We start from the raw sequence: 25,241 nt of genomic DNA, 5'->3' as shown, positions 1-25,241 counted from the left end.
TAAAATCTACTGTGATCCCGATATGTTCCATCTAAACTGTATTCTTAAATAATTATTAATCTTAATTTACTGAGTTCACTGTTAACAGCTGTATTCGTTTCTAAAAGGACATCGACACATCTTCCTTTCCAACAGCCGCTTATACACAGCTCTGGTAATGCAGTGTCAGTTGTTCCTGACAGGAATTAGGAATATTCCCATTCTGCCCTTTCCAGCCTTTCAGCCTCAGCATTGAATTCAGGAACTTCAGATTCTAACCACCGTTACCATTCTGCTGTAACCATTAACACTGCTCTGGAACCACCTTATGCTTCTTCACCAGTCCCATTCCCCATTCTCTTATACTTTGTACCGTTACACCTTTAGACATTTCACCTCTCCTGTGCTGCACCATTTCATAGAACTTTCCCTGTTGTTATTCTCCGCCCTTTCCCCCACACTGTCCTTGCTGAGAAATTATTTACTCTGTAAAATATTCCAGTTCCGATGAAAGGCGATCGATTTGAAAAGTGAATTGTGTTGCTCTCTCTGTTGATGCTGCCTGATCTGTTGAGTGCTTCCTGTATTTTATGATGTATTAAGGATTGGGTCTGTTAATGTCTGATATATAACTTTCACTCACTGTAGAGTAAATACAGTCACACATCAGGGAGCTGAACAGAACAGGGGCGGGATTCACTCACAGAAATGTGACCTCAGCAATTTGAATGAGAAAGTGCTGAAACTCCCCATGGCTTCCAGACACCAGGCGGAGAGTTTCACTGAGCTTCTCTCCGATATTCGGTGTGAAGTGATGATTGCGAAGTGCTCAGTTGCAATCGCAGCTCCTCAGCGACTGAAACAGTTTGTATCTGCATGCGGGAAGAACTGGACAACACCCTGAATTGGGATGATCAGTGGTGAGTAACATTCATGCAACTTAAATATGACGCAATGAACATCTTCAACAAGAGAGAATCTAAGCAACGCCTCTTGTTATTCAGCAGCATCGCCAGCACTGAGTCCCTCACCATTAACAACCTGTGGTGTTATTGACCAGAAACAGAGTTGGGCGGATCATATATAAACTGCTGGACAAGATCGGAGGCTGGGAATGCTGCAGTAGGTAACTCATCTGCCAAAGTTTGCCCCCCTACAAAAGGCACAAATCAGGATTGTGAAGTGATACCTAGTAAAGTGTAGCTCTAACAGCACACATGAAATTCAGCACCATGAAGAACAACGCAACCCGCTTCACTGGCTGCAGTGCTTACTGGAGAGAATATCTGCACTGTTCATTGTGAATTCATAGGTCACTTCTTTTTGCAGTGTTAATAAGGAATAGAATCATAGAATAGAATCGGTGCAGAAGGAGGCCATTTGGCCCATCGAGCCTGCACCGACGATAAGGCAGCAATCGCACCAACGATATTTGCAGCAATCCTCGGTCAGAAGTGCGGACTGGATGATCCACCTCGGCCTCCTCCATTGGTCCCCAGCATCTCAGATGCTAGTCACCAGCCAATTCGATTCACTCCACGTGATATCAAGAAATAGTTGGAGGCACTGGATACTGCAAATTCAATGGGGCCTGATAACATTCCAACATTAGTACTGAAGACTTGTGCTCCAGAACTTGTCGCTCCCCTAGCCAAGCTCTTCCAGTGTGGTCACAACACTGACACCTACTCAACAATGTGGAGAATTGCCGAGGTATGTCCTATACACATAAAGCAGGACAAATCCAACCCGGACAAATACTGTCCAATCAGTCTACTCTCGAACATCAGTCAAGTGATGGAAGGGGTCGTCAATGGCGCTATCAAGCAGCAGTTGCTCAGCAATAAGGCACTAGTGGTGTGCCTCAGGGATTAGTGTTGGGACCACAATTGTTTATGGTTTATGAGAGACTGTTTTTGTCCCTTACAGCACAGGAGGCTGGGAGGTGCCTGCTTGGGGTGGGGAGCTGGTCGAGGTGTGCACAATTATGACAGTCGTGTATGCGGTAGATAGGACGAAACTTCATTCCCGCCCCACCTTAGTAGAGTGATCAATAGCCAGGGGCATAGATTTAAGGTCAGGGCAGGAGCTTTAGAGGGGATTTTAGGAAAAAACCTTTGCACCCGGGGGATGGTGAGACCCTGGAACTCACATCATGAAATGGTGATCGAGGAAGGAACCCGCAAAACATTTTAGAAGCATTTAGATGAGCACTCGAATGCCATAGCATGCAAGGCGACTGACTAAGTGCTGGAAAGTGGGATTAGAATGGATAGGTGCTTGATGGTAGGCGCAGACACAATTGTCAAAGGGCCTTTTCCTGTGCGTAAAATTCTAAGACCATATGATTCGACAATCTGCATCTGAAGTGCTGTATCTGCAGAGCAATGGACTAGGTGCTGGGAAATTGGATTAAAATGAGTGGCTAGTTTTGTTTTCTCTGTCTGTTTGGCCGGCACAGACAAGATGGGCTGAATGGGCTCTTTCTAATCCATATCTTTTGAATGGTTCTGTACTATAATACTCCATAGCTGGCTTCAGTCCTTCAGTCATTTCATGATGACATGTGAAGTGAATAATATTGGCTGAAACCTGGCTTATGTGGTGTTGTGGATCTCAGGGCGAGGCCAAGTTTGACGCTTCTGACTGAAGATTGTTGCAAATGCTTCACTTTGTCTTTTGCACTGATGTTCTGAGCTCTCCCATCACCGAGGACTGGACTATTTGTGGAGTCCCTTCACCCTTCTTTAATTACATTAAACTCGATATAATTCTTGTTGTGGCTGTCTGTAATTCTTAGCTACATAAAATCTTGAATTTCCACTTCTGCCTCTGTAGGACACTCGATATGCATGACTACAAATTATATCAGAACCAGATTTTATGAGAGTTAAAACAATATGTTTTATTATACAAACCCAAAATCTAGATATAGTCATAAAGGTTTTCCTTCTGTATAAAAATAATTTGAGTTAACAAACTTTTAATAAGCACGTATATTAAAAATACGCATATATATCTCCGGGCTTTTGGCTTATTTGGCCGCTGCGGATCAGAAGAGGTTGCAAATTTGCATCGACACAGATTTGATATGGACAGTGTGGTTTCTGAAAACAAAAAAGAACAAAACAAATCTTTTTCACAGCAGCAATCGGGCCGGAGCGGACGGAGGACGGCAGCTGGTTACATTAAAAATCCTCGTCTTCTCTGGCATTCAACAGAAGTGGATTTAATTGTGGTTTCGTTAAAATGTGGACGATTTATTCAATACCTCAGGGGGGGCCATGAAAGGAGAACAAGGAAGCAACCGCGTGTAGTATCAGGAAAGAGCCAAGTACACTGTCAAAGGAAAGCAACGTGAGCTGCAGGAGAGCACAGCAGGGCAATAGTCTGAACTCATCGATACAGGTTTACAGCCCTATCAATCTCAGAGCTAAATACTATTTCCCAATCTGTATTCAAACAAAAAATTTTGCGAATACTCAGCAGCTCGGGCAGCGTTTGTGGAGACAGTAAAAAGTCTGACAACACCAGGTTTGATTCCAACCGATTTATATGCTCTGTGTGAGGCCAGAACTCTCCATTCACCTGACGAAGGGACTAACCCCGAAAGCTAGTGAGTTTACTATCAAACAAATTGAACATAAGAACATAAGAACATAAGAAATAGGAGCAGGAGTAGGCCACCTAGCCCTTCGAGCCTGCCCCGCCATTCAATAAGATCATGGCTGATCTGTTGTGGCTCAGTTCCACTTTCCCGCCCTCTCCCCATAACCCTTAATCCCCTCTCTTATCAAGAACCCATCAACCCGCTTCTTAAAAATATTTAGCGAGGCAGCCTCCACCACTTCAACGGGCAGAGAATTCCAGAGATTCACCACCCTTTGAGTGAAGAAGTTCCTCCTCAACTCCGTTCTAAACTGCCTCCCCTTTATCTTGAGGCTGTGCCCCCTAGTCCTACTGTCTTTTTTGAGCGGGAAGAGTCTCTCCACCTCTATCCTATCCATCCCATTCATCATCTTATACGTCTCAATGAGATCTCCCCTCATTCTTCTAAACTCTAACGAGTACAAGCCTAGTTTATTCAGCCTCTCCTCATAGCTCAATCCCCTCAACTCCGGTATCAGCCTAGTAAACCTCCTCTGCACTCCCTCCAGGGCCAAAATATCCTTGCGCAGGTGCGGCGCCCAAAACTGCACACAGTACTCCAGCTGCGGCCTCACCAATGCCCTATACAGCTGCAGCAAGACCTCCCTACTTTTATATTCAATCCCCTTCGCTATGAAGGCCAGCATCCCATTCGCCTTCCTGACCACCTGCTGCACCTGCAAGCTGGGTTTTTGCGACTCATGCACAAGGACCCCGAGGTCCCTCTGCACCGTCGCCTGCTGCAGTTTTTCGCCACGTAAGTAATAGTCCTTCCTACCATTCTTCCTACCAAAGTGGACCACCTCACACTTGCCAACATTAAATTCCATTTGCCATTTCCTGGCCCATTCGCCCAGCCTATCTAGATCCTTCTGCAGACTCTCCACACCCTCCGCACAATTTGCCTTTCCCCCAATCTTGGTGTCATCAGCAAATTTCGACACCCTGCACTCGGTTCCCTCCTCCAGATCATCTATATAAATGGTAAATAGCTGAGGCCCCAGCACCGACCCCTGGGGCACCCCACTAGTCACCAACCGCCAATCCGAATAGCACCCATTGACCCCCACTCTCTGCCTCCTATTTGACAACCAATCCTCTATCCACGCTAACACCCTACCCCCAACTCCATGTCCCCTGACCTTCTGCAATAACCTCTTGTGAGGTACCTTGTCAAACGCCTTCTGAAAATCCAGAAAGACCACATCCACCGGCTCTCCTCTATCCACTGCCCTAGACACATCCTCATAGAACTCCAGTAAATTTGTCAGACACGACTTCCCTTTAATGAAACCGTGTTGCCTTAAACCTGGTGTTGTCAGGCTTTTTACTGTGTTTACCCCAGTCCAACGCCGGCATATCCACAGCATTTGTGGAGACACAGAGAACCAGGGTAAAAGTTTTATTGGATGGAATGCTCATTTGTAATGAAAGCTCACACACTCTCATTGATGGATCCATTTCACAAATCTTTTTCTACACGCTACCCGATGCCTTCACACGCTCGGAGCTGCGATGCCCAGAATTTGCCACAATGCTCGAGTTGAGGTCGAAACAATGTTTTATAAGGGGTTCACTCTGAACACACTATGTGTGAGGGGTGAGGGTGGAGAATGTGTGAGAGGTGGGGATGGAGTGTGTGTGAGGAGTGGGGTGCAGAGTGTGTGAGGGGTGAGGGTGGAGAGTGCGTGAGAGGTGGGGATGGAGTGTGTGTGAGGAGTGGGGTGCAGAGTGTGTGAGGGGCGGAGATGAAGAGTGTGTGAGGGGTGAGAGGTGAGAGTGAAGAGCCTCCTCCCCCTCCCCCCCACCGCCCACCTCCTCCCCCCCAACCGCCCCCTCCTCCTCTCCCCCCCTCCACACCAACCTACCCCCCAATCCCCCCAGAGTGACAGGCGGATCAACCAATCGCTTTCCAAGTTTCATGATCTCCGCCTCCCTCTGCCCAGGTGAAAGGAGCTCTGACCAATCGCTTTCTGTTTGCCGAGAAAACCCTCTTCTTCTCTGATGAACAGGCGGAACCGCCAATGAGCTTTCACATTCCCCGCCTCCCTCAATGTAAATAACACCACACCGGCCAATCGGCTTCTCCATTCCGCTCAAACCCGCCTCACTCACTGTGAATGACAGGAGCTCTGACCAATCCGTTTCCGAGACCCAGGAAACCCGCCTCTTCAGCTGAATGAAAGGCACTGCGGCCAATCCGCTTCCCATTCCGCAGGAGGGCCGCCCCTTCGCTCTGAATGATAGGCACTCTGACCAATAGGCTTTCAGACTCTCCCGAAACCTGTCTTCCCCGCTCAGAGTGACGGAATTCTAACCAATCAGCTTCCAGGAGTCTGGAATCCCGCCTCCCTCACTCAGAGTGACAGGAGCTGCGGCCAATCGGCTTCTCCATTCCCCGGAATCCCGCCTCCCTCACTCAGTGACAGACACAAACAACATGTTGAGTTTCTGCTTCTTGGATTTAATGATGAACTGTGGAATCTTTGAGAAAAACTGTTTCTATTCCAGTGGTTCTCAGATTGTTCTGTTTGAAGAATCATTTTACAAATGTAATCATGGAGCCCCCAATGTAAATTATAATTCTATATAATAACCACAATATGAACAGGTTCCATCAGTTTACAGCTGGCAGGAGGCAGGGAGACGGTGTGAAATTATGGGATGGATCTGTTAGAGACCTTTAATCCCGCAGATTGTCAGCGGTGCCGAGTTTTTCCCGTCGATATTCGATCCCGGGTTGAAGATGGGAAAGATTCTCTCAGTGAAAGTGTGGGTGAAAGTGTGGAGATGGGACAGGTTGTCCGCATTGTAAAATGACACCTGTCCACCCTCACAGTCCAGGAAAACCCCGATCTTCCGGGGATTCACACTCGGGGTGAGGGGAGTCTGTGATGGGGAGGTGAAGGCAAAATAACCACCTCTGGGTCTCAGCCTCACAATCCAGAATCCGGACTCAGGGCTCAGGGAGATAAACCCTTTCCTCTTCACAGACTCTCCGGCCACCCCTAGAATCCACGCAGTCTTCTCCCCCACCTCCACCTCCCAGTAATGCCTCCCTGATGTGAATCCCTCTGATCCCAGGACAAAGAACCAGGGATCAAACCTCTCCGGGGTGTCAGGGAGCGGCTGCCGTTTGTCTCCGAGTCTCACACTGGTCCGGTCCTCAGTCAGGATGAGCTGGGGATTCGCTGTGTTCGGATCCAGAGTCAGAGAGGCTGGAGCTGGGGGAAAATTAAAATAACACAGTCAGTGATTTAGAGAGAGGGGGTGGGGAGGAGAGAGAGAGTGAGGAGTGAGGAAGAGAGGAGAAAGACTTGTGAAGGGGACGGGAACAACAGCAGGAATATGATGGGTGCATGGAGCTAGAGGGAGGGGAGAGGAGTGAGAGGAGAGCAGAAAGGAGATGCAAGGATGAAGGGAGAGAGTGAGAGAAAGGGAGGAGGAAGAGAAGGAGATGGAGCACTGAAGTGGGAAGAGGGAAAACAGGGCAGCAACCAGAGGGAGCAGGATCGTGAAGAGGGAGAGTGAGAACAACATGAGGGAGAGGGCAAGTCAGAGCCTGAAGGTTTGAGATACAGTGTATAGACAGCAGCTGGGTGGCAGATATTGTGGCAGGTTGTAAGAGAACAATATGAAGATGTGGAGTGTATGGGCAGAATTTAACGACCTAATTGTGACCGTTTTGTGCTGGAAAAATGTCATAAAATCTGCCAGCTTATGACTAGCTGGAATGGAGACCATTTTTGCACCCATTCCCATTTTACCACCAAAAGAATTGGCACGATCGGGAGCCTGCCCAAAATGGGTAAAGCATCAATTTGCATCAGTTGTATTCATCACAATGTAGTTAACAAAATTCACTCCGAATCATCCCAGCCCATTTGCTGCAGTTGGAATCAGTGAGGAAAATACCTCAAGTATAACAGTCGCATTCAGAGAGCAGAGGTTTAGCGAGGAGGTCAGTCTCAGATTTCAAACGGCTTTGGGGTATTTCATGATGTCCAGGTTGCGTTTTGGGGTGCGGGAGAGTAGGGGGGGGGGGCGCGGCGGCGGTGGGATGTGGGGGTGAGGAGCGGCTGTTGCTGTTCATAGCGTTCGACTTTTGATTCTCAACACAGACCCAGGTCTGAGTGCTGATCTTGGGTCTTACTGCTGAATCTGAGTCCTTGTCCTGGCAGCAGCAAGGACTGTTGCTGGTGGGAGAATGGGCTGGAAACTCTCTGAAGTGGCAGTGCTGCAGCCTCAGAACCTATCAAGCAGTGCTGTTTGGAGCCCAGACTGCATGGACTCTAGGTTTGTGTTTGTGAGTGGAGCGGAAATGAGGACAGCTGTGTTGCTAGTGAACTTGGGGGGTGGGGGGATGTGGGGAGTGTGTGTTGCTGGGGAGCTGTGGGGGTATGGGGAGTGTGTGTTCTGGGGGTCTGTGGGTTGGGAAATGTGGGAAGTGTGTGTTGCTGGAGGTCTATGAGTTGGGAAATGTGGAGAGTGTATATTTTGGAGGTGGGGGAGCTGTGGGGGAATGTGGGTAGTGTGGTTTGCTGGGGGACTGTTGGGGGGTATGGGGAGTGTGTTGTTGGGGGACCATGTTGGGGGGAGTGTGTGTTGCTGGGGGGCTGTGGGGGGGAATGGGGGTAGTATGTGTTGCTAGACTGGGGGCGAGCAGAGTTCTTTTAACCTCTCCATCTGTCTTTCCCGTTCCTGAAACGTCTCCTCCTCACCCAACTGCTCTTCAAGTGGCTCTTCCAATGTAACCTATTGATCTTAATGTTCTTTGAGGAGGAGGAGCAGGAGTAGAATGTATGTGAAGATGAAAGGGAGAGTGGGTGGAGAATGGGGATAGAGAGTGGGAGGGAAAGCTCAGTGCATGACAAGGAGATTGATTGTGTGAAGTAGAGAGAGAGATAGTGGAAAATGCTGAGGTAAGAAGGAGAGCTTGATGGGGACAATACGTGATCCTCGCAGGAGTGTGGCCACACAGGCAAGTGATCCAAGGCAGTTCTATCCCAGGCTCGCTTATTCAATTTAAATTAGTATTATAATAAATTTAAGTAATACATTTAACTTTGCATCCATTCCAGGTGCAAGATTTATCGAGCCTGATACCCAGTGCCAGTAAGATTGCGTGAGGTGAGAAACCGGGTGTGAACCTGACTTCTCAGCTCTCTGGCGATTCTACCAGCTCGCTCCGCCCATCAGCTGGTGGGGCACAATGGTAATGTCATCCCCAAAGAGTCTGCAAACAGACAGGTTTGCTGTGTGACAAACATTTGGCAGATGAAATATCATGTAAGAAAATGTGAAGTTATGCACATTGGTAGGAAGAATAAAGAAGCTGGACATTATTTAAATGGAGAAGGACTGCAGAAAGCTGCAGCTCAGAGGGATTTCTGGGTCCTCGTGCATTGATTACAAAAAGCTAGCATGCAAGTTCAGCAGGTATTAGGAAAGACAAGTGGAATGTTCTTCTTAAAAGCGAATGGAATATAGAAATAGGGCGATCTATACAAGGCACTAGTTAGACAACAGCTGGAATACTGTGAGCAATTCTGGTCTCCTTATCTAAGGAAAGATATACTGGCATTGGAGGCAGTCCAGAGAAGGTTCACTAGATTGATTCCAGGTATGGAGACATTTTCTCATGAGGAGAGGGTAAGTGAGTTGGACCTGTACTCATTGCAGTTTAGAAGATTGAGAAGGAACTTTATTCAGACCTATATAATTCTCTGCAGGCTTGACAGGATAGACGCTAAGGTGTTGTTTCCCCTTGTGGCAGAGTCTAGGATAAGAGGCATAATCTCAGAGTGAGGGGTCACCCATTTAAAACATAGGTGAGGAGAAAACACCTCTGTTTGATCAGTTATGGTAAAATTAACTGGCAAAGCAGACTTGATGGGCCAAATGGCCTCCATCTGTTCCCATGTCTTATGGTCTCATGATCTTATAAGGGGATAAAAATACTACTCATTACTCCAGATATGGTCTCATTAAGTTCCTGTGCCCCTGCAGGAACAATTGCATATTTTTATACCTGAGTGTCCTTGCAATAAATACCAACATCCTATTTACCTTCCAAATTACTTGCTGGATTGACTCAGAAGTTAACTGCAGAATAGCAAAGGCAGGTTCTGCTTTTGGTAGACTGCGCGCCACTATATGGGAACGTCAAGGAATCAGCCCAGCAACAAAACTGAAGGTCTATAGCGCCGCAGGACTCATTACCCTCCTGTATGCTTCTGGACTGTGTATCGAAGGCATGCAAGACCGCTCAATCATTTCCACACGACTTGTCTTCGCAGAATATTACGCATCAGATGGCAAGAGAGAGTACCAGACACTGAGGTTCTCTCAAGTCTACCATCAGTTCACACACTGCTGATGAGACGGCAGACTCGGTGGGCAGAGCATGTCATCGTGTGTCAGATGAGCGTATACCCAAGCAGCTCCTTTTTGGAGAACTCTCTGCTGGAAGGCGCTCGCGTGGAGGGCAGAAGAAACATTTCAAAGACACACTCAAGGCCTCCCTGAAGTCGCTTGACATAGACATGACCACCTGGGAAATGCTGGCACAAAACCGCCCTACCCGGCACTGCCTCATCACAAAGGCTGTCAAGCTTACGATGCAAGGTGTATTGCTGAAGCACAACTTAAGCGTGAGCTGTGCAAGTCCAGAGCCACCAGCGTAACAACAACAGTGTCTACACAAGTCTGCCAATATGTGCCAGGCCTGATCAGTCATCTTCGGACACACCGCAACTAGCCTCAAAATGACTAATGGTGTCGTGGTCCTCATCGATGACGATGGACAAACAACTACTTGCTGGACCTGCAGACTAATTTCCTATGATTTGTGCGCCAGGGTATCCAGCTCCCTCTGTACCCTAGAGTTCTGCATTTTCTCTTGGTACAATACCAGACTAGACCAGACCCCAAATTTGTTAAAACTTGGATGGAACCTTAATATTTGGTAATGTTCAGAATCGGAAGAATCATGTTTTAGTTCTTGGATCTAATTTGAAATCCCAGTTATTTACTGAGAGTATAAATCATTGGAACTCGGAGCAGGAGTAGTCAATTTAGCCTTCCGAACCTGCTCCACCATTTAATGCAATCTTGGCTAATCTCTTCTCAGCCTCAACTCTACTTTCCTGCCCCTTCAATACAACCCTTCAATGCCAAACTAATTAAAAATCTGTCCACCTCTTTCTCACCCAAAGTCCGGGTCTTCACCACATTCTTGGGGTGGTGAATTCCACAGACTGCTGACTCTTTTCCGAGAAGTTGGGGCCATTTCTCCCAAAATTGGCGATGTTTGGGGGGGTGGCGGGGTGGGCGGCTGTGAGGGCCAGCGATGATGCCACCAATATCTGTGGGATGTTTTGGGGGGTCAGCGATGAAGCCTGCGATGTCTGTGAGGGAATTGGTGAGAAAACTGGTTTAAACCATGACAGGCTGCCCAGTGCATGTTCAGACTCGAATCTCCAACACTCAGTGCATTGCAGAAATCACAGTCATGAATACCATTAAAAGCTGTGGGGCGCGGCATATTCACACCAAACAGCCTGAAATCGGTAGGATGAGCGGGAACCCGTGTATGTGCACATCTCTGGGAGATCACTGAAAAGATCTCCCAGCATTCAGATCACTGCCCTCCAACCCCCTCTGACATTGCTGGCCCCCACAGCTTCCCCTTAGACATTGCTGGCCCCCACAGCCCCCCTACAAACACTACTGCTCCTCAGAGCACCCCCCCACCCCCACAGATATTGCTGGCCTCATCGTTGGACCCCACAACCCACCCCCCTCCCCCTCCCCCGAGACGCCGCTGGTCCCATAACCTCCATACAGACATCACTGCCCTCATCGCTGGCACCACTTCCCCCCACCCCTCGAAACAGACATTGATGAACACCCTCCACTACAGACATTGATGCCCCCTCATACAGACATTGCTGCCCCCTTCCCCCCCTTCCCCCTCTCCCCCCACAAATGGACATCGCTGTCTCCTCCATACTAACATTGCTGCCCCCCATACAAACATCGCTCCCCCCACAATACAAACATCGCTCCCCCGCCAATACTGATATCACTGCCCTCCCTGTAGGACATTCTGGCGCCCCCACCCCCACCCCGCACAGTCACTACTGCCTACTCACCCTATGCTCCACGGATCTGGATAATGTGGATACCCCATCCCTCGAACATACTGATCTCACTGCTGCCCTGCAGAGAACTTGTGTTGTGCTACCATGGACGAAAAGGGATTGGTATAGGCTAGTGGGTCATTGTTTTTGTAACTGGTCGGCGCAACATCGTGGGCCGAAGGGCCTGTTCTGCGCTGTAATGTTCTATGTTCTATGTTCTATGTTCATGCACGACCCCAGCTTGTGAGCATTCCCTCTCTTGAATGGGAGTCCTCAGTATTGCACCTGCCCTGAACACAGCAGCTTATTGATTTGGAGCCCAGAGTATTGCACCTCCGCCTGGACACAGCAGCTTATTGAATGGCAGCCAATCAGCACCCCGAGGGATGCATAACATAAAACACTACAGCGCAGTACAGGCCCTTCAGCCCTCGATGTTGCGCCGACCAGTGGAACCAATCTAATGACCCTCTAACCTAAACTATTCCAATGTTATCCATATGCCTATCCACTGACCATTTGAACGTCCTTAAAGTTGGCGAGTCCACAACTGCTGCAGGCAGGGCATTCCACACCCTTACTACCCTCTGAGTAAAGAACCTGCTCTGATATCCGTCCTATAATTACCACCCCTCAATTTAAAGCTATGTCCCCTCGTGTTAGCCATCACCATCCAAGGAAAAAGGCTCTCACTATCCACCCTATCTAACCCTCTGATCATCTTGTATGCCTCAATTAGGTCACCTCTTAACCTTCTTCTCTCGAACGAAAATAACCTCAAGTCCCTCAGCCTTTCCTCATAAGACCTTCCCACCATACCAGGCAACATCCTGGTAAACCTCCTCTGCACCCTTTCCAATGCCTCCACATCTTTTTTATAATGCAGCGACCAGAACTGTACGCAATTCTCCAAGTGCGGCCGCACCAGAGTTTTGTACAGTTGCAACATGACCTCACAGCTCCGAAATTCAATCCCTCCACCAAGAAAAGCTAACACAACGTATGCCTTCTTAACAATCTTATCAACCTGGGTACCAACTTTCAGGGATCTATGCACATGTACACCGAGAGCTCTCTGCTCGCAGACACTACCAAGAGTCCTTCCATTAGTCCTGTATTCTGTACTCCTGTTACTCTTACCAAAGTGAATCACCTCACACTTTTCCACATTAAACTCCATTTGCCACCTCTCAGCCCAGCTCTGCAGCTTATCTATTTCCCTCTGCAAACTGTAACATCCATCCTCACTGTGTACAACTCCTCCGACTTTGGTGTCGTCAGCAAATTTACTAACCCATCCTTCTACACCCTCATCTAGGTCATTTATAAAGATGACAAACAGCAGTGGCCCCAAAACAGATCCCTGAGGTACACCACTTGTAACTGAACTCCAGGTTGAATATTTCCCATCAACTACCACCCTCTGTCTTCTATCAGCTCGCCAATTCCTGATCCAAACTGCTAAATCACCCTCAATCCCATGCATCCGCATTTTCTGCAGTAGCCTGCCATGGGGAACCTTATCAAACGCTTTGCTAAAACCCATATACACCACGTCAACTGCCTTACCCTAATCCACCTCTTTGGTCACTTTTTCAAATTCAACATTCAATTGAAAGCAGCCTCCAAAATTTCTCACCAACTGGCCCTTGACTGGCTAAAGTCACTGCGCCCCACCCCCCAAGAGCTGTATATAAGCTGCAGGAATGGACACACAACCAGTCACGCCACAAAGATACATTCGAGGAAATCAGCCCCAAGATTCACTGAGGCCGACCAGTAGCGCCTGCTTGATGCCATGGAGGAGAGGCGTCAGCAGCTCTTCCTCAGCCCGGGGCCTCGCCCAAGGGGTGCAGCAACCACCGCATTGTGGGAGGCGGTGGCAGAAGTGGTGAATGCCTGGAGCCTGACACTGTGCTCTGGCCGGCAGGGTCAGGATACACTGTTTGACCTTTTTTGAACAGTAAGGGTGAGTGAGGATCCCACTTGGAAATCCGCACTTGCTTGGCACAGATCTCAAACCCTGTGCGAGAATTCAACAAGGCCTCCTTCCCCCAGGAACAGAATCTAACCCCTTCCCCTCACCCCTCAACAAGCAGCCTTCAGTGGTGACCCTTTGCCCCGCAACTGCCAGCACAAAACTCCCGAGACACAGGCACGCATTACACACCATGCATTTCAATATATTAATCCTTGCGAGGCACCTTTTGCTCCTACAGCAGAAAAGCATAACTGCCATGTAAGGGCACAGACTGGTGATGCTGTGCCTGACCTGCGGCAGCTGACCAGCGTTGAAGAGCATGCCCTGGAGTTGGCAGGAGTAGATGGTTCAGCCAGAATGGTGACGGACAGCCAGGTCGGTGACCAGCATGCAAGTGAGCATAAGCGTAGCCCTCAACGTCGGCCTTCCTTGAAGTAAGTGTGATGCTGTGTAGAACGTTTTACCTCCCTCCCCCTAATGTGTGTTTTTTTGTTGCAGTTTTGGAGCCAGAGGAACCCGGTCCTTTGGTGTTGGTGACATCAACCAAACCCCCGCCCCACCCCCCCGCCCCCTCTGATGTTCTGGAGCAAACTGCCCCCCTGGATGACACCTCGGAGGGAGGCTTTGAAGAATCCTCCGAGGACAGTACCACTGAAACCACTGAGGTGCGATCTAATAGACGTCTACAAAATAATCACAGAGAAGGTCGAAATGGATAAGGATTAACTGTTTCCACTAGTTGAAAGCTCTAGAACCAGGGGCCATAATCTAAAAATTAGGACCAAGTTGTTCAGGAAAGATGTTGGAAAACAATTCTCCCTGTGGAGAGTGGTGGAGGTTTGGAACTCTCTTCCTCAAACAGTGGTGGATGCTGGCTCAATTGTTAGGTTTAATCCCTGCAGTGCAGAAGGAGGTCATTTGGCCCATCAAGTCTGCACCAACAACTATCCCTGTACCCTAATTTCCCTGACATTAAGGGGCAATTTAACATGGCCAATCCACCGAGCCCGCACATCTTCGGAATATGGGAGGAAACCACAACGCCTGGAGAAAAGCCACACAAACACGGGGAGATTGTGCAAACTCCACATAGACGGTGATTCATGGCCAGGATTGAACCTGGGCCCCTAGTGTTGTGAGGCAGCAATGCTAACTACTGTGCTACTGTGCCACACTACTTTAAGTCTGTGGTACTTTTATTGAGCGGGGGTATCAAGGTATATGGGCCTGGGGTAGGTATATGGAGTTCGGCCACAAATCAGCCATGATCTTATTGAATGGCGGAGTGAGTTTGAGGGGATTATTGGCCTACTTGTGTTCCAATGCCCCTTTTTCTTCGTGGTGAGGATAGTCCCAAGTTGCTCCCTTTCTATGACCTCTGCATTTGCTGTTGTTATTGGGATGTGCTCCTGTCCTCCATCGTGAAAACTGAGGCAAACCATTCCTGTGTTTCCCAGTATTAACTTCCCAGCCTCATTTTCCAAGAGACCAACATTCAGTCTTGCTACTCTCTTCCGCTTTACATCCTTTATAGAGCCTTTTGCTGTACTTTTTTATATTTTGCACTTTCATAATTTATCTGCTCCCTTTAGCTCTTTTTCCGTGAACATTTGTTGATCATTATAAGTTTCCCAATCTTCCAGTGTGCCACTGGCCTTTGCAATAGGTAACATCATAAGATTCCCTAATTTTAAAGAAATACAATACTTTTAGAGGTGGCACACTGTTGCCTCGCAGCTCCAGGGACCCTGGTTCCAATCCAGCCTTGAACGTCAGTGTGGAGTTTGCGCACTCTCCCCACTTCATCGGGTGCTCCAGTTTCCATGCACAGACCAAAGATGTGCAAATTAGGTCGATTGGGAATGGCCCTTAGTTTGTGTGTGAGTGTATGCCCTGTGATAGACTGGCGTCTGATTCTGGGTGTACTGCAATTAATACCCAATGGGATAGACTCTGACTCCCCAGAATCTTGAATTAGAATAAATGGTGAAAGGAAGAATAATTTTACTGTTCAAGAGTCAAACAGTTAATGCTACATATCTTATACTCTAAAATAAATAATTAACATTAGGTAAGAATGAATTAACAGGAAAACTGGTCACACGCACAACAAACGACATGTTAAATTAAACAACCAAGGCAGAACACACAACATTCTCAATGATCCACCCAAACGTCAATGATCGCCATCAAAAACCTCCCATAAATTATAGACAATAAATTACTGTAGTAATGACGAACTGCAAGACTTTTATTCTTATCTTGCTTGTAAGACTAATAGTAGAGAAAATAATGTGATTAATCCCATTATTCTCCCAGGCTTCAGATGCTGAAAGAGATGAATGCAGAGAAAATAGATGCATTGGTGGTCATCTTTCAAAACTCTACAGACTCTAGAATTGTTCCTGCAGATTGGAAGGTGCAAATGTAACTCCATGTTTAAGAGAGAATATGGGCAATGACAGATTGATTAGCTTGACATCAGTAGGAGAGAAAATGCAAGAATCTTTAACAAAGGCTGTGATGGAAAATAATGGTAAATTTGGGCAGAGTCAAGATGGATTTATGAAAGGGAATCCAGTGCAGAAATTGGACATTTGGCCCTTTAAGTCTGCACTGACACTCTGACAGAATATCTTACCCAGACCTTCTTCCCACAGTCCAAAACACTTACCATGGCTAATCCATCTGAGCAACACATCTTGGGACACCAAAGGGCATTTTTTTTTTATCATGGCCAATCTTCTAGCCTGCACATCTTTAGACTGTGGGATAAAAGCAGAGCACCCTGAGGAAACTAACACAGACACAGAGTATGGACAAACTCCACACAGGCAGTTACTCAAGGCTGGAATTAAACCCGGGTCCTTGGTGCTGTGAGTCAGCAGTGCTAACCATTGTGCCACTGTGCAAGAAGAAACCGGCAGAATAGTGAAGGTGTAACTGGTGGGTGTAGTGCATTAGATTTTGAGAAAGTTTTTGGTTATGTCCCACACAAGAGATTAGTAAACAAATTAGAGCACTAGAAATTTGATGGAATAATAACAGGTAAATGGACAGAAAACACGAGAGTAGGAATCAAATGGTGTTTGCTTTTAAATAGTGCTCATATTCTGCTTTTACTAATGCTCTGTATAAATAAAGCATAACTCCTATACCTGCCGGAGATCATTCAATCTGAGTGTGAACACTCAGGACAAAACAGAAATTCTATCCTGGAATTCTTCCTGGCCTTGATTAGGTGTATCTGCGCGGTACCCTGTCTGCTGAGCTGCCAAAAACATTGTGCAGCTGGGATCTTTTACCATTCTCATCATGAGGCTGGATGTGGCAACACAGTTTGCTGTTGGCACTACTGGGTCGTCCATCTGCTCTCCGTAGCAGTAACTACAATATGATTGCATTTGAAATCCAGTTTGAAAGGGAAATGAGTGGATCTAAGATCAGTATTTTAAACTTGAAAAGGAGCAACTATCTGGTCATGAAAGCTGAGCTAGTTGCAGTGAACCGGGTCCCCAGGCTTGGGGGTACATCAATAGAGAAGCAATGGTAGATATTTCAGAGGGTATTTAAGAATATACAAAATAAATATATTCCTACTGTAAAGAAAATCCCCAATGGGAGAACTTACTATTCACGATCCATTAAGGCATTTAAGGAAACATCAAATTTAAGGAAAAAGCATATAACTGCGCAAAGATGAATGGCAGGTCAGACGACTTATCAGAATATCAAGAATGGCAGCTATCAAACTCCCACAATTACGTAGCAGCTTCAAAATCGGTATTCAGTGTTCCCACACTAAACATAAGGGGGATTCTCATTGCATGTACAAACTGGAGGCATTTGGCATATCAGAAGGCTCCGTACAATCTTGATCTTCCATTGGATGAAGCCTGTAGAATGGGCAAATCACTGGTCTTAAAGGGACCACTGGAAACCCCGATGGAAATGATGTAAGGAGTTTATTTCCTGTTTCCCACCTAATATTTATACCGGAAACGACACCATCAAAACAGAAAACTTCATCATTATCACAATGCTGTTCCTGTGATCTTGTTTGGAAATTCATTTTTACATTTCTTACATGACAACAGTGACTGTTCCTCAGAATTATTCCACTGGTTCTGAAGTGTTTAGGCTCACACTGTGGGAATAAAGGCAGCTTTTGATGATTTTTTTATGACCAGGTGGGTTAATTTTCTTACTTCTGCTCCTTTCCCTCTCTCACTCGCACTGTCACTCCTTCTCCGGATTCAGAGGGGGATTCCTTGTCTCCTGTGCCGTCCTCAGAACATCTCCCCACGCTGTAAACCAGTGGGAAACTGGACAGTGATATTGTTCTGAAGATCAGTCCTCAGAATGGATTGGACCTCTGATCAAATTCATAGATTGAGTGGTGGGTTCACTATCTCAATGGAGTCACTCAAGAACACACCTCACTCAATCCAAACTGCCTTGTCATTCTCCCTGTTCTAAATTTAAAGCTACATCTTCTTGGATCTAGACTGTGTGACTGTGTCAATCCTGTGGATGTTACTGTCTCCCTTCAGGACTGCAGGGAGGATGAGCCAACTGATCGCAACAGCGTGGGAGAGGTGAGAGAGAAAAGAAGTATAGTTGTAATTGGGGACAGTATAGTTTGGGGCATAGATGCTGTTCTCTGTGACAAGGGTTGAAAGTCCTGAAGGTTGTGTTGCCTACCTGGTGCACGGGTTCGGGATATCTCATCTGAGCTGCAAAGGAACTTGGTGTGGGAGGGTAAAGATCCAGTTGTCGTAGTCCATGTAGATACCAACAACATAGATAAAACAAGGGTAATGGTTCTGCTAAGGGAGTATGAAAAGCGAGAAGCTAAAATAAAAGCACAACCAAAAAGATAATCCCTGAATTACTACCTGAACCACAAGCTAATTGGCACAGGATCAATAAGAAAAAGCAGGTAAATGCATGCGTTAAAGATTGGTGTGGGAGAAATGGGTTTGAATTCTGGGGATATTGGCGCCAATATTGGGGAAGAAGGGACCTGTTCCGATAGAATAGTCTTCATCTGATTCATGCTAAATAGAACCTGACTCCTAGTGAATCACAGAACTAGGGCTGCAGATAGGGCTTCAAAGTGAAAGCAATGGGTGGGGTGGGAGGGAGGGGGAGTTCAACTGGAGGGGAAATTAACAAATGCAATTTAAAGAAAGAGGTAAGAGTGCAGGTTAGCGATGTAGTGGATGGTTACCAGACAATAAAGGTGAGGGACAGAATGGGTGAATGTCTTTTTGGACTTATAAAAGAGTAGGGAAATTTACCAACAGAACAAATTTAAAAGCTTTTTAAAAGCAAATTTAAAATAACGCAAAATATCAAAAAGAATAGCAAAAGCTTCTATAAGTATTTAAAAGGGAGGGAAGTCACTAAGGCAAATGTGGGTCCCTTGGAAGATGAAACTAGAGAGTTAACAGTAGGGAACACTGGAATGGCAGAGATGCGAAATTAATTATTTGCCTCAGTTTTCATAGTGGAGGACACTAGCACCATTCCTATAGGAACCGGCAAGTCAGAGGTAATAGAAAGGGTAGGACTTCGAACAATCAACATTAATAAGGAAAAGGCACTCAGCAAACTATTGGGATTGAGAGCAGACGAGTTCCCCAGCCCTGATGGCCTACATCCTAGGGTGTTAAAGGAAGTGGCGGCGGAGGTAGGGGTTATAATATTCCAAAATTCCCTGGACATGGAAATATTCTAGTGGATTGGAAAAAATGCTAATGTAACACCCTAATTCAAGAAGGGAAGGAGGCAAAATCTGGGAAATTACAGATCAAGTAGTTTAACGTCTGTTGCTGGGAAAGTGTTCGAATCAATTATCAAGGAAGCAATATCAGGGCATTTGGAAAGTCAAAACGTTATCCATTAGAGTCAGCACGGTTTTATGGAAGGAAATCATGTTTGACTAATTTGCTACAGTTCTTTGAAGATGTAACAGCAAAGTGGATGATGGGGACCCTGGTGCTGTAGTATATCTCGACTTCTGGAAGTCGTTTGATAAGGCACAAAAGGTTAATTCACAAGGATGGATCACATGGGATTGGGGGAATTTATTAGCTTGGGTAGGTGACTGGTTGATGGACAGAAGGCAGAGAGTCTGGATAATTTTTTTAATTATCTGGATGGCAAAAAGTAACTACTGGGAAATAAGAACCCTACAAATGGATATAGATAGGTGAGGAGAATGGGCCAAAGTGTGACAGCTGGAGTACAAGTGTGAGGTCATGCAATTTGGTCAAAAAATGGGAAGACGACTTATTATCTAAATGGGCAGAGACTTTGGGTTTTCTGATGCAGAGGGATCTGGATGTCCTCGTTCGTGAGTCACAGAAGACTAAATGCAGGTACAACAAATGATTTAAAAAAGTGAATGGAATGTTGGCATTTATAGCTAAAGGAACAGAATATCAAGGTATTGTTGCAACCCTACAGGCATTGGTGAGATCACATCTGAAGTATTGTGCACTTAGTTTTGGTTCCCTTGTTTGAGGAAAGATAGAATGCCATTGGAGGCAGTTCAGGTGAGGTTCACTAGGTTGACTCCAGAGATGTGGGGTTTGTCGTATAAAGAGAGATTGAACAGTTTAGGCCTATACTCTTTAGAATTTAGAAGAATGAGGGGAGATCAAATTGAGATAAATAAGATGATAAAAGGTATGGATAAGGTAGACATGGAGCGGATGCTTACTCTTGTGGGGCATTCTAGGATGAAGGGTCAAAGAGGGGTCGATAAGGGGGAGTAAATTTAAAACATTGTAGAAGAGAAACTACTTCTCCCAAAGGGTTGTGAATCTGTAGAATTCGCTACTGCAAAGCATGACGAATGCTTGGATAGTGCGTAAACTTAAGGAAGAGTTAGACAGATTTTTAATTGGTAATGGGTTGAAGGTTATGGGGAGAAGGCAGGAAAATGGGTTTGAGGAGCATACCAGCCATGATAGAATTGCAGAGCAGACTCAATGGGCCGAATGGCCTAAATCTGCTCCTATGCTCATGAACTTGAAAGTTGAACATTTCAATAAGGTCATCACACTCCCTCCCTGATCCAGTGCAGATTCATAGTTCCTGCAGTCCCTCCTCTTGATTAAGGTGTCCATTTCAACCAAACAGATTATCTGCCGTTTCAGAATGACAGAGGAGACCAAGTCCAGTCTCCGAGAGGAATTATATTTCACATCCTGAGATTGGTGCTCTACTCCTTTGGTTATACAGATCTCTTCACTGCTTTGACACAGTGCTGATGTTACAACAATGTTTCCCAGAATGACAGACAAGACCACTCCACTCTCCTTGAGGAATTATATTTTACATCCTGAGGTTGGTGCTCTATTTCTCTGGTTATAAGATTCCTTCACTGCTGACACACTGATGGCTTCAGACACTTACCCAGAGAAACCCATAGAAAGTAAAATGTGAGAACGGGCGACTCCAGGAGTTAACAAATGGAAATGTGAATATTCAATCTGGGAGTTTGAAGCCAATTTACTTTCTTCACAAATGAATTGATAATCAGGAAAATTAATGCAAGAATTTTACCTGGAATCATCATTTCTCTCCACGCTGTGCACTGAAAAAGTTCTTTGAACTTCCCGATAGACAGGACGGCATCAAATACTGAGAGTTTCTGCTCATCTACACTAATCCTGTAAATGTTTAAGAAAATGCAAGAAAATGTCCAAAATGAAATGTTAGCCTTGTTTCTCGAACTGAGAAAGGATTACCTTGAAAATTCGAGGGCAGACAATGGAAACAGCCATGTCCTGAATAAGGTTCAAAACTGGATAACAGCCATCACTGACTGCAGGAAGAGATAAATATTTACTCTGTCCACTTGCTGCATTATAAATAAAGTTTGTAGAACAAAGACAAAGTCTGAAAACATCCCAAAGCTGAATGTCCATTTCTGCAATCCCTGGACCCCACAACTCTCCTGCTCTCCTCTACTTCCGGCACCTTGCATATCTCTGATTTGAGTCACTCCCCCATTAGGAGCTGGACTTCAGCTGCCGAGGTTCTGAGCTCTGGAATTCCCTCACTGATCCTCTCCATTTCTCTTTCTTCCTTTCAGACATTCTCTAAAGTCCACTGCCGTCATCCTGATTAATATGTCCTTATTTGCCTCTTTCTCAAATTACTTTATAGTGCTCCTGTGAAACTCCTTAGGATCTTATATTACATGAAAGGTGCTATATAAATACAAGTGTTTACTGTAGTAGTTGGTAAGGGCACAGAGACAGTTTGTATTTCGTATTAAAATAGAACCCATTCCCCCTTTAACGTGAGACATTCTAAGTTTGGTCAGGCTCCATGCAGGGGTGTGGATGGCTCACTCTTTGGAAACATGGGCCATATGGCTCTCTCAGGGTCAGTCGGGAGGTGATAGATGCTAACAACCATCATCAGTGATCACTTCAGGACTGGGAACCAGGTTGTATTATTTACCTGACATCTTGTCATTTAGTACAACAGAACAGTTATATAGAATCTATCAGTGTTTAATCACTGCAATAAAACTTGTTATTGTAATAAACGTATGTGTGGATTATACTCACAAATGAATTGTGTGTCAATGGTTGGCACCAGAAAAAAAAATATTTTAGAATTCTGACAAGAAATGAAAATAAATACGAAGCAACACTTTACTGAGTTATTTTACCATTTGCAGAATTTCAGTAAAGAACATGTCCTACCTTCTCTTCTGACAAGCTTCCTCCTGAAAGAAATGAATCAGGAACAGTGAAGGTGTCAGTAACAGATTTCAGGAGCAGTTAGACCGGCTGGTGAAATGAGCAGACTCAGAGCAGATGAGATTTCATACGGAAATGTAAAGTGATGCGTTTTGGAAGGAAGATTGTGGAGAGTCAAATAAACTGGAATTGAACATCAGTCCCGCTCACAGACAAAGTGACCATATCAGACACACCCACACACTCACAACATGGAAGTGGAACTGGATTACTATGGCAGTTCCAGGAGGAAATTGAACTTGGAAAACACAGAAATAATCACAAAGCAAGTTTGAAGATCAAGAAGACTCATTCTCAGGATGTTACAGGCATACCCGGGAATCTGCAGACAGTGTGGGAGTCATTAATTCAGAGAAAGCAGGAAAACAGTTCAGGCAAGGACACAAAATTCTGTTCAATTCTGTTAGTACTTTTCAGTAAATTCTGTATTAATTTCACAGTTACCATCAGTGATTTAGTGACTGTGTGAAGTTTCCCTGAACTGAGCCACAATATACTTCCTCACCTTCAGAAATATCAGCTCGTCTTTTTGCTCCATCTGTTTTTGCAACTTTGAGAGTTTCTCCTCAATAGAATTTAAATTCTCCTGAATCTCCCGAAGGTTTCTCTCCATTGGTTCTAGAATCGTCTCCTCTTCTTCCCTGAGATCTCTGAGTAATCGCTGCTCTTTCTCAGTGAGAATCTGGTGCATTTTAGTGAACTCGGCTGTGATGTGGGTATGCAGAGTGCTCGACTGTTCCTACCCAATGAAATGTGAGACATAATTAATGTCCCGCGATAAAGGGAACAAAACTAACCGAGATCCCAGAAAACCAGCACAGGGAGACCTTACCCGAACTTCAGAAATCTTCCCTTTCTGTTTCTGTTCCGTTTCCAGAAACGCCGATTTCTCCTCTGTGAGAGAATCTAAGGAAGATTTCAGCTGATCCTGGGATTGGGTGAGAAAATCACAGAATGGAAATGCTGGATTTTGAAAAGTGATAAAACTATCAGGTAAATAATATTTCCCTTTTACCTTGTAGATTTCAACACCTTCTTTAATCTGCAGAAGGCGGTGTTCTCTGTGTTCCTCCGAAGTCACACAAATCAGACAGATCAATTTCTTCTCAGTTTCACAAAACAGCTTCAGTTCTTGCTGATGTTTCTCACAGTGAAGTTTACTTTCCTTCTCTTTCGGATTTAACTTTAATTGTCGAGCTTTCTCGGCCAGATTCGCTAAGGCCCAGTTGGCTATTAGGTTTTCTTCCCGGAACTCCTCTCTGCATTCCGGGCAGGAGTTTTCCTCCTTCTTTTCCCAACACTGGGTGATACAGGAGCGGCAGAAGTTGTGTCCGCACTCCGGTGAAACTGGATCAGTGAAGAAATCGAGACAAATGGGACAAATTGTCTCCTCGGTCCAACTCTCTGCTTGTTGTATGGAAGCCATCTTCACACTCAGCACTTCCTGATTCAAACCGCAGTCAGTTTCGGTGTTACTGCCGCACATCCTCAGTTCAGCTATTTCCCGATGAAGTTCACTGCAGCACTCAGGGAATTATTATTACAGAGCGGGCCATGTCCTCACCACTTTCACACTGGAGATAAAAACCGGCGCGAACTGAGAACTAGCGCAGGGAAATCTTTGAGCTGTCGGGGGTGGATTGGACTCCGGGAATGTTGGCAGTGGAGAGAGAGAGGTGGTGGAGATGGGAGGGATAGAGATTCCATTGAATTTTTCACCAGTCTGAACTCGCTGTCGATTAAAACCACTCTGGTGAAACTCGGTGTGAGGTCCAGATCCAGAAAGTGAATTGTGTTCGTGACTGCAGCCGCTCACAATAAAACATACAATGCCACAAATGTCAAGGAGACATTTTACACAACAAGTACAGGGAAGATATTTAGAGGGTTCGATCTGTGAAGTTTGGTTTATTTTCTAGGACGAAAAACTTGTAGTTTCATATATATTTATGGATGCCCCTCGGGGGCCCCAACCCAGAGAAACATCAACTGATAATGGAGCAAAAAAAAATGCTGGAAAATCTCAGCAGGTCTGACAGCATCTGTGGAGAGAGAACAGAGCTAACGTTTCGAGTCTGGATGTCTCTTCGTCAGATTCCAGCATCCGCAGTAATTTGCTTTGAACTGATGAGGGAATATTTGAATTGGAATCTCTCCTCTAATGTCCGGCGGGGTTTCTTCACACAGGGAATGGGGAGAATGTGGAACTTGCTGTCACATGGAGTGGTTGAGGTAGACAGAATTGATACATTGAGAGTGAGGCTTGAATTACAAGATGACTTTATACCGCACAGGATGTACGTGGAGCTTGTTTTGTGTCTGAGGAAATTGAACTCATTTTCGGAAATTGAAAAATCCAGAGATATTTCAACTCGGTCTCACGGATTTTGAGGTCTGTGTGCTGATATATCAGACAGGTTGTATTGCGCTGCGCTCCCAGTCCCTGATAAAAAGGAAGCACATCACAGGATGTGGGGACAGGACTGTGGGACAGACCAATGGGAAATGGGAGAGGGTGAAACGACATCCTATTGGGATTGAATTTGAAGAATTTCCCCCTACATCCGCGCTAGTCCAGCAAGAAAAATCCCAGGCTGTGAAGTTTTGCGATGGCTTAGATTCATTAACAGGCATTTTAGCAAAATTACGAAAATATAACGTAAAGGCGTCTTGGGGATGTACAGAGAATCACTGTGGATT

At 45.8% G+C, this 25,241-nt stretch overlaps 1 protein-coding gene across 1 annotated transcript; it reads right to left on the bottom strand.

Annotated features, from left to right (window-relative positions):
• Positions 1 to 6,265: 6,265 nt before the first annotated feature.
• Positions 6,266 to 24,186, bottom strand: LOC145337780 (zinc-binding protein A33-like). The gene is made up of 6 exons (XM_080182625.1): positions 23,557 to 24,186; positions 23,374 to 23,469; positions 23,047 to 23,280; positions 22,485 to 22,507; positions 21,331 to 21,437; positions 6,266 to 6,851 (listed from the first exon to the last, which is right to left on the bottom strand). Exons 1-6 carry the CDS (start codon positions 24,025 to 24,027, stop codon positions 6,301 to 6,303), a joined length of 1,482 nt encoding a protein of 493 aa, XP_080038751.1. The 5' UTR covers positions 24,028 to 24,186; the 3' UTR covers positions 6,266 to 6,300.
• Positions 24,187 to 25,241: the final 1,055 nt, after the last annotated feature.

This window comes from Carcharhinus amblyrhynchos, unplaced genomic scaffold (genome assembly GCF_965287045.1).
Source record: "Carcharhinus amblyrhynchos unplaced genomic scaffold, sCarAmb.v2.hapA scaffold_73, whole genome shotgun sequence".
Classification (NCBI taxonomy): Eukaryota; Metazoa; Chordata; class Chondrichthyes; order Carcharhiniformes; family Carcharhinidae; genus Carcharhinus; species Carcharhinus amblyrhynchos.
This window is presented reverse-complemented; position numbering and strand designations above follow the sequence as displayed.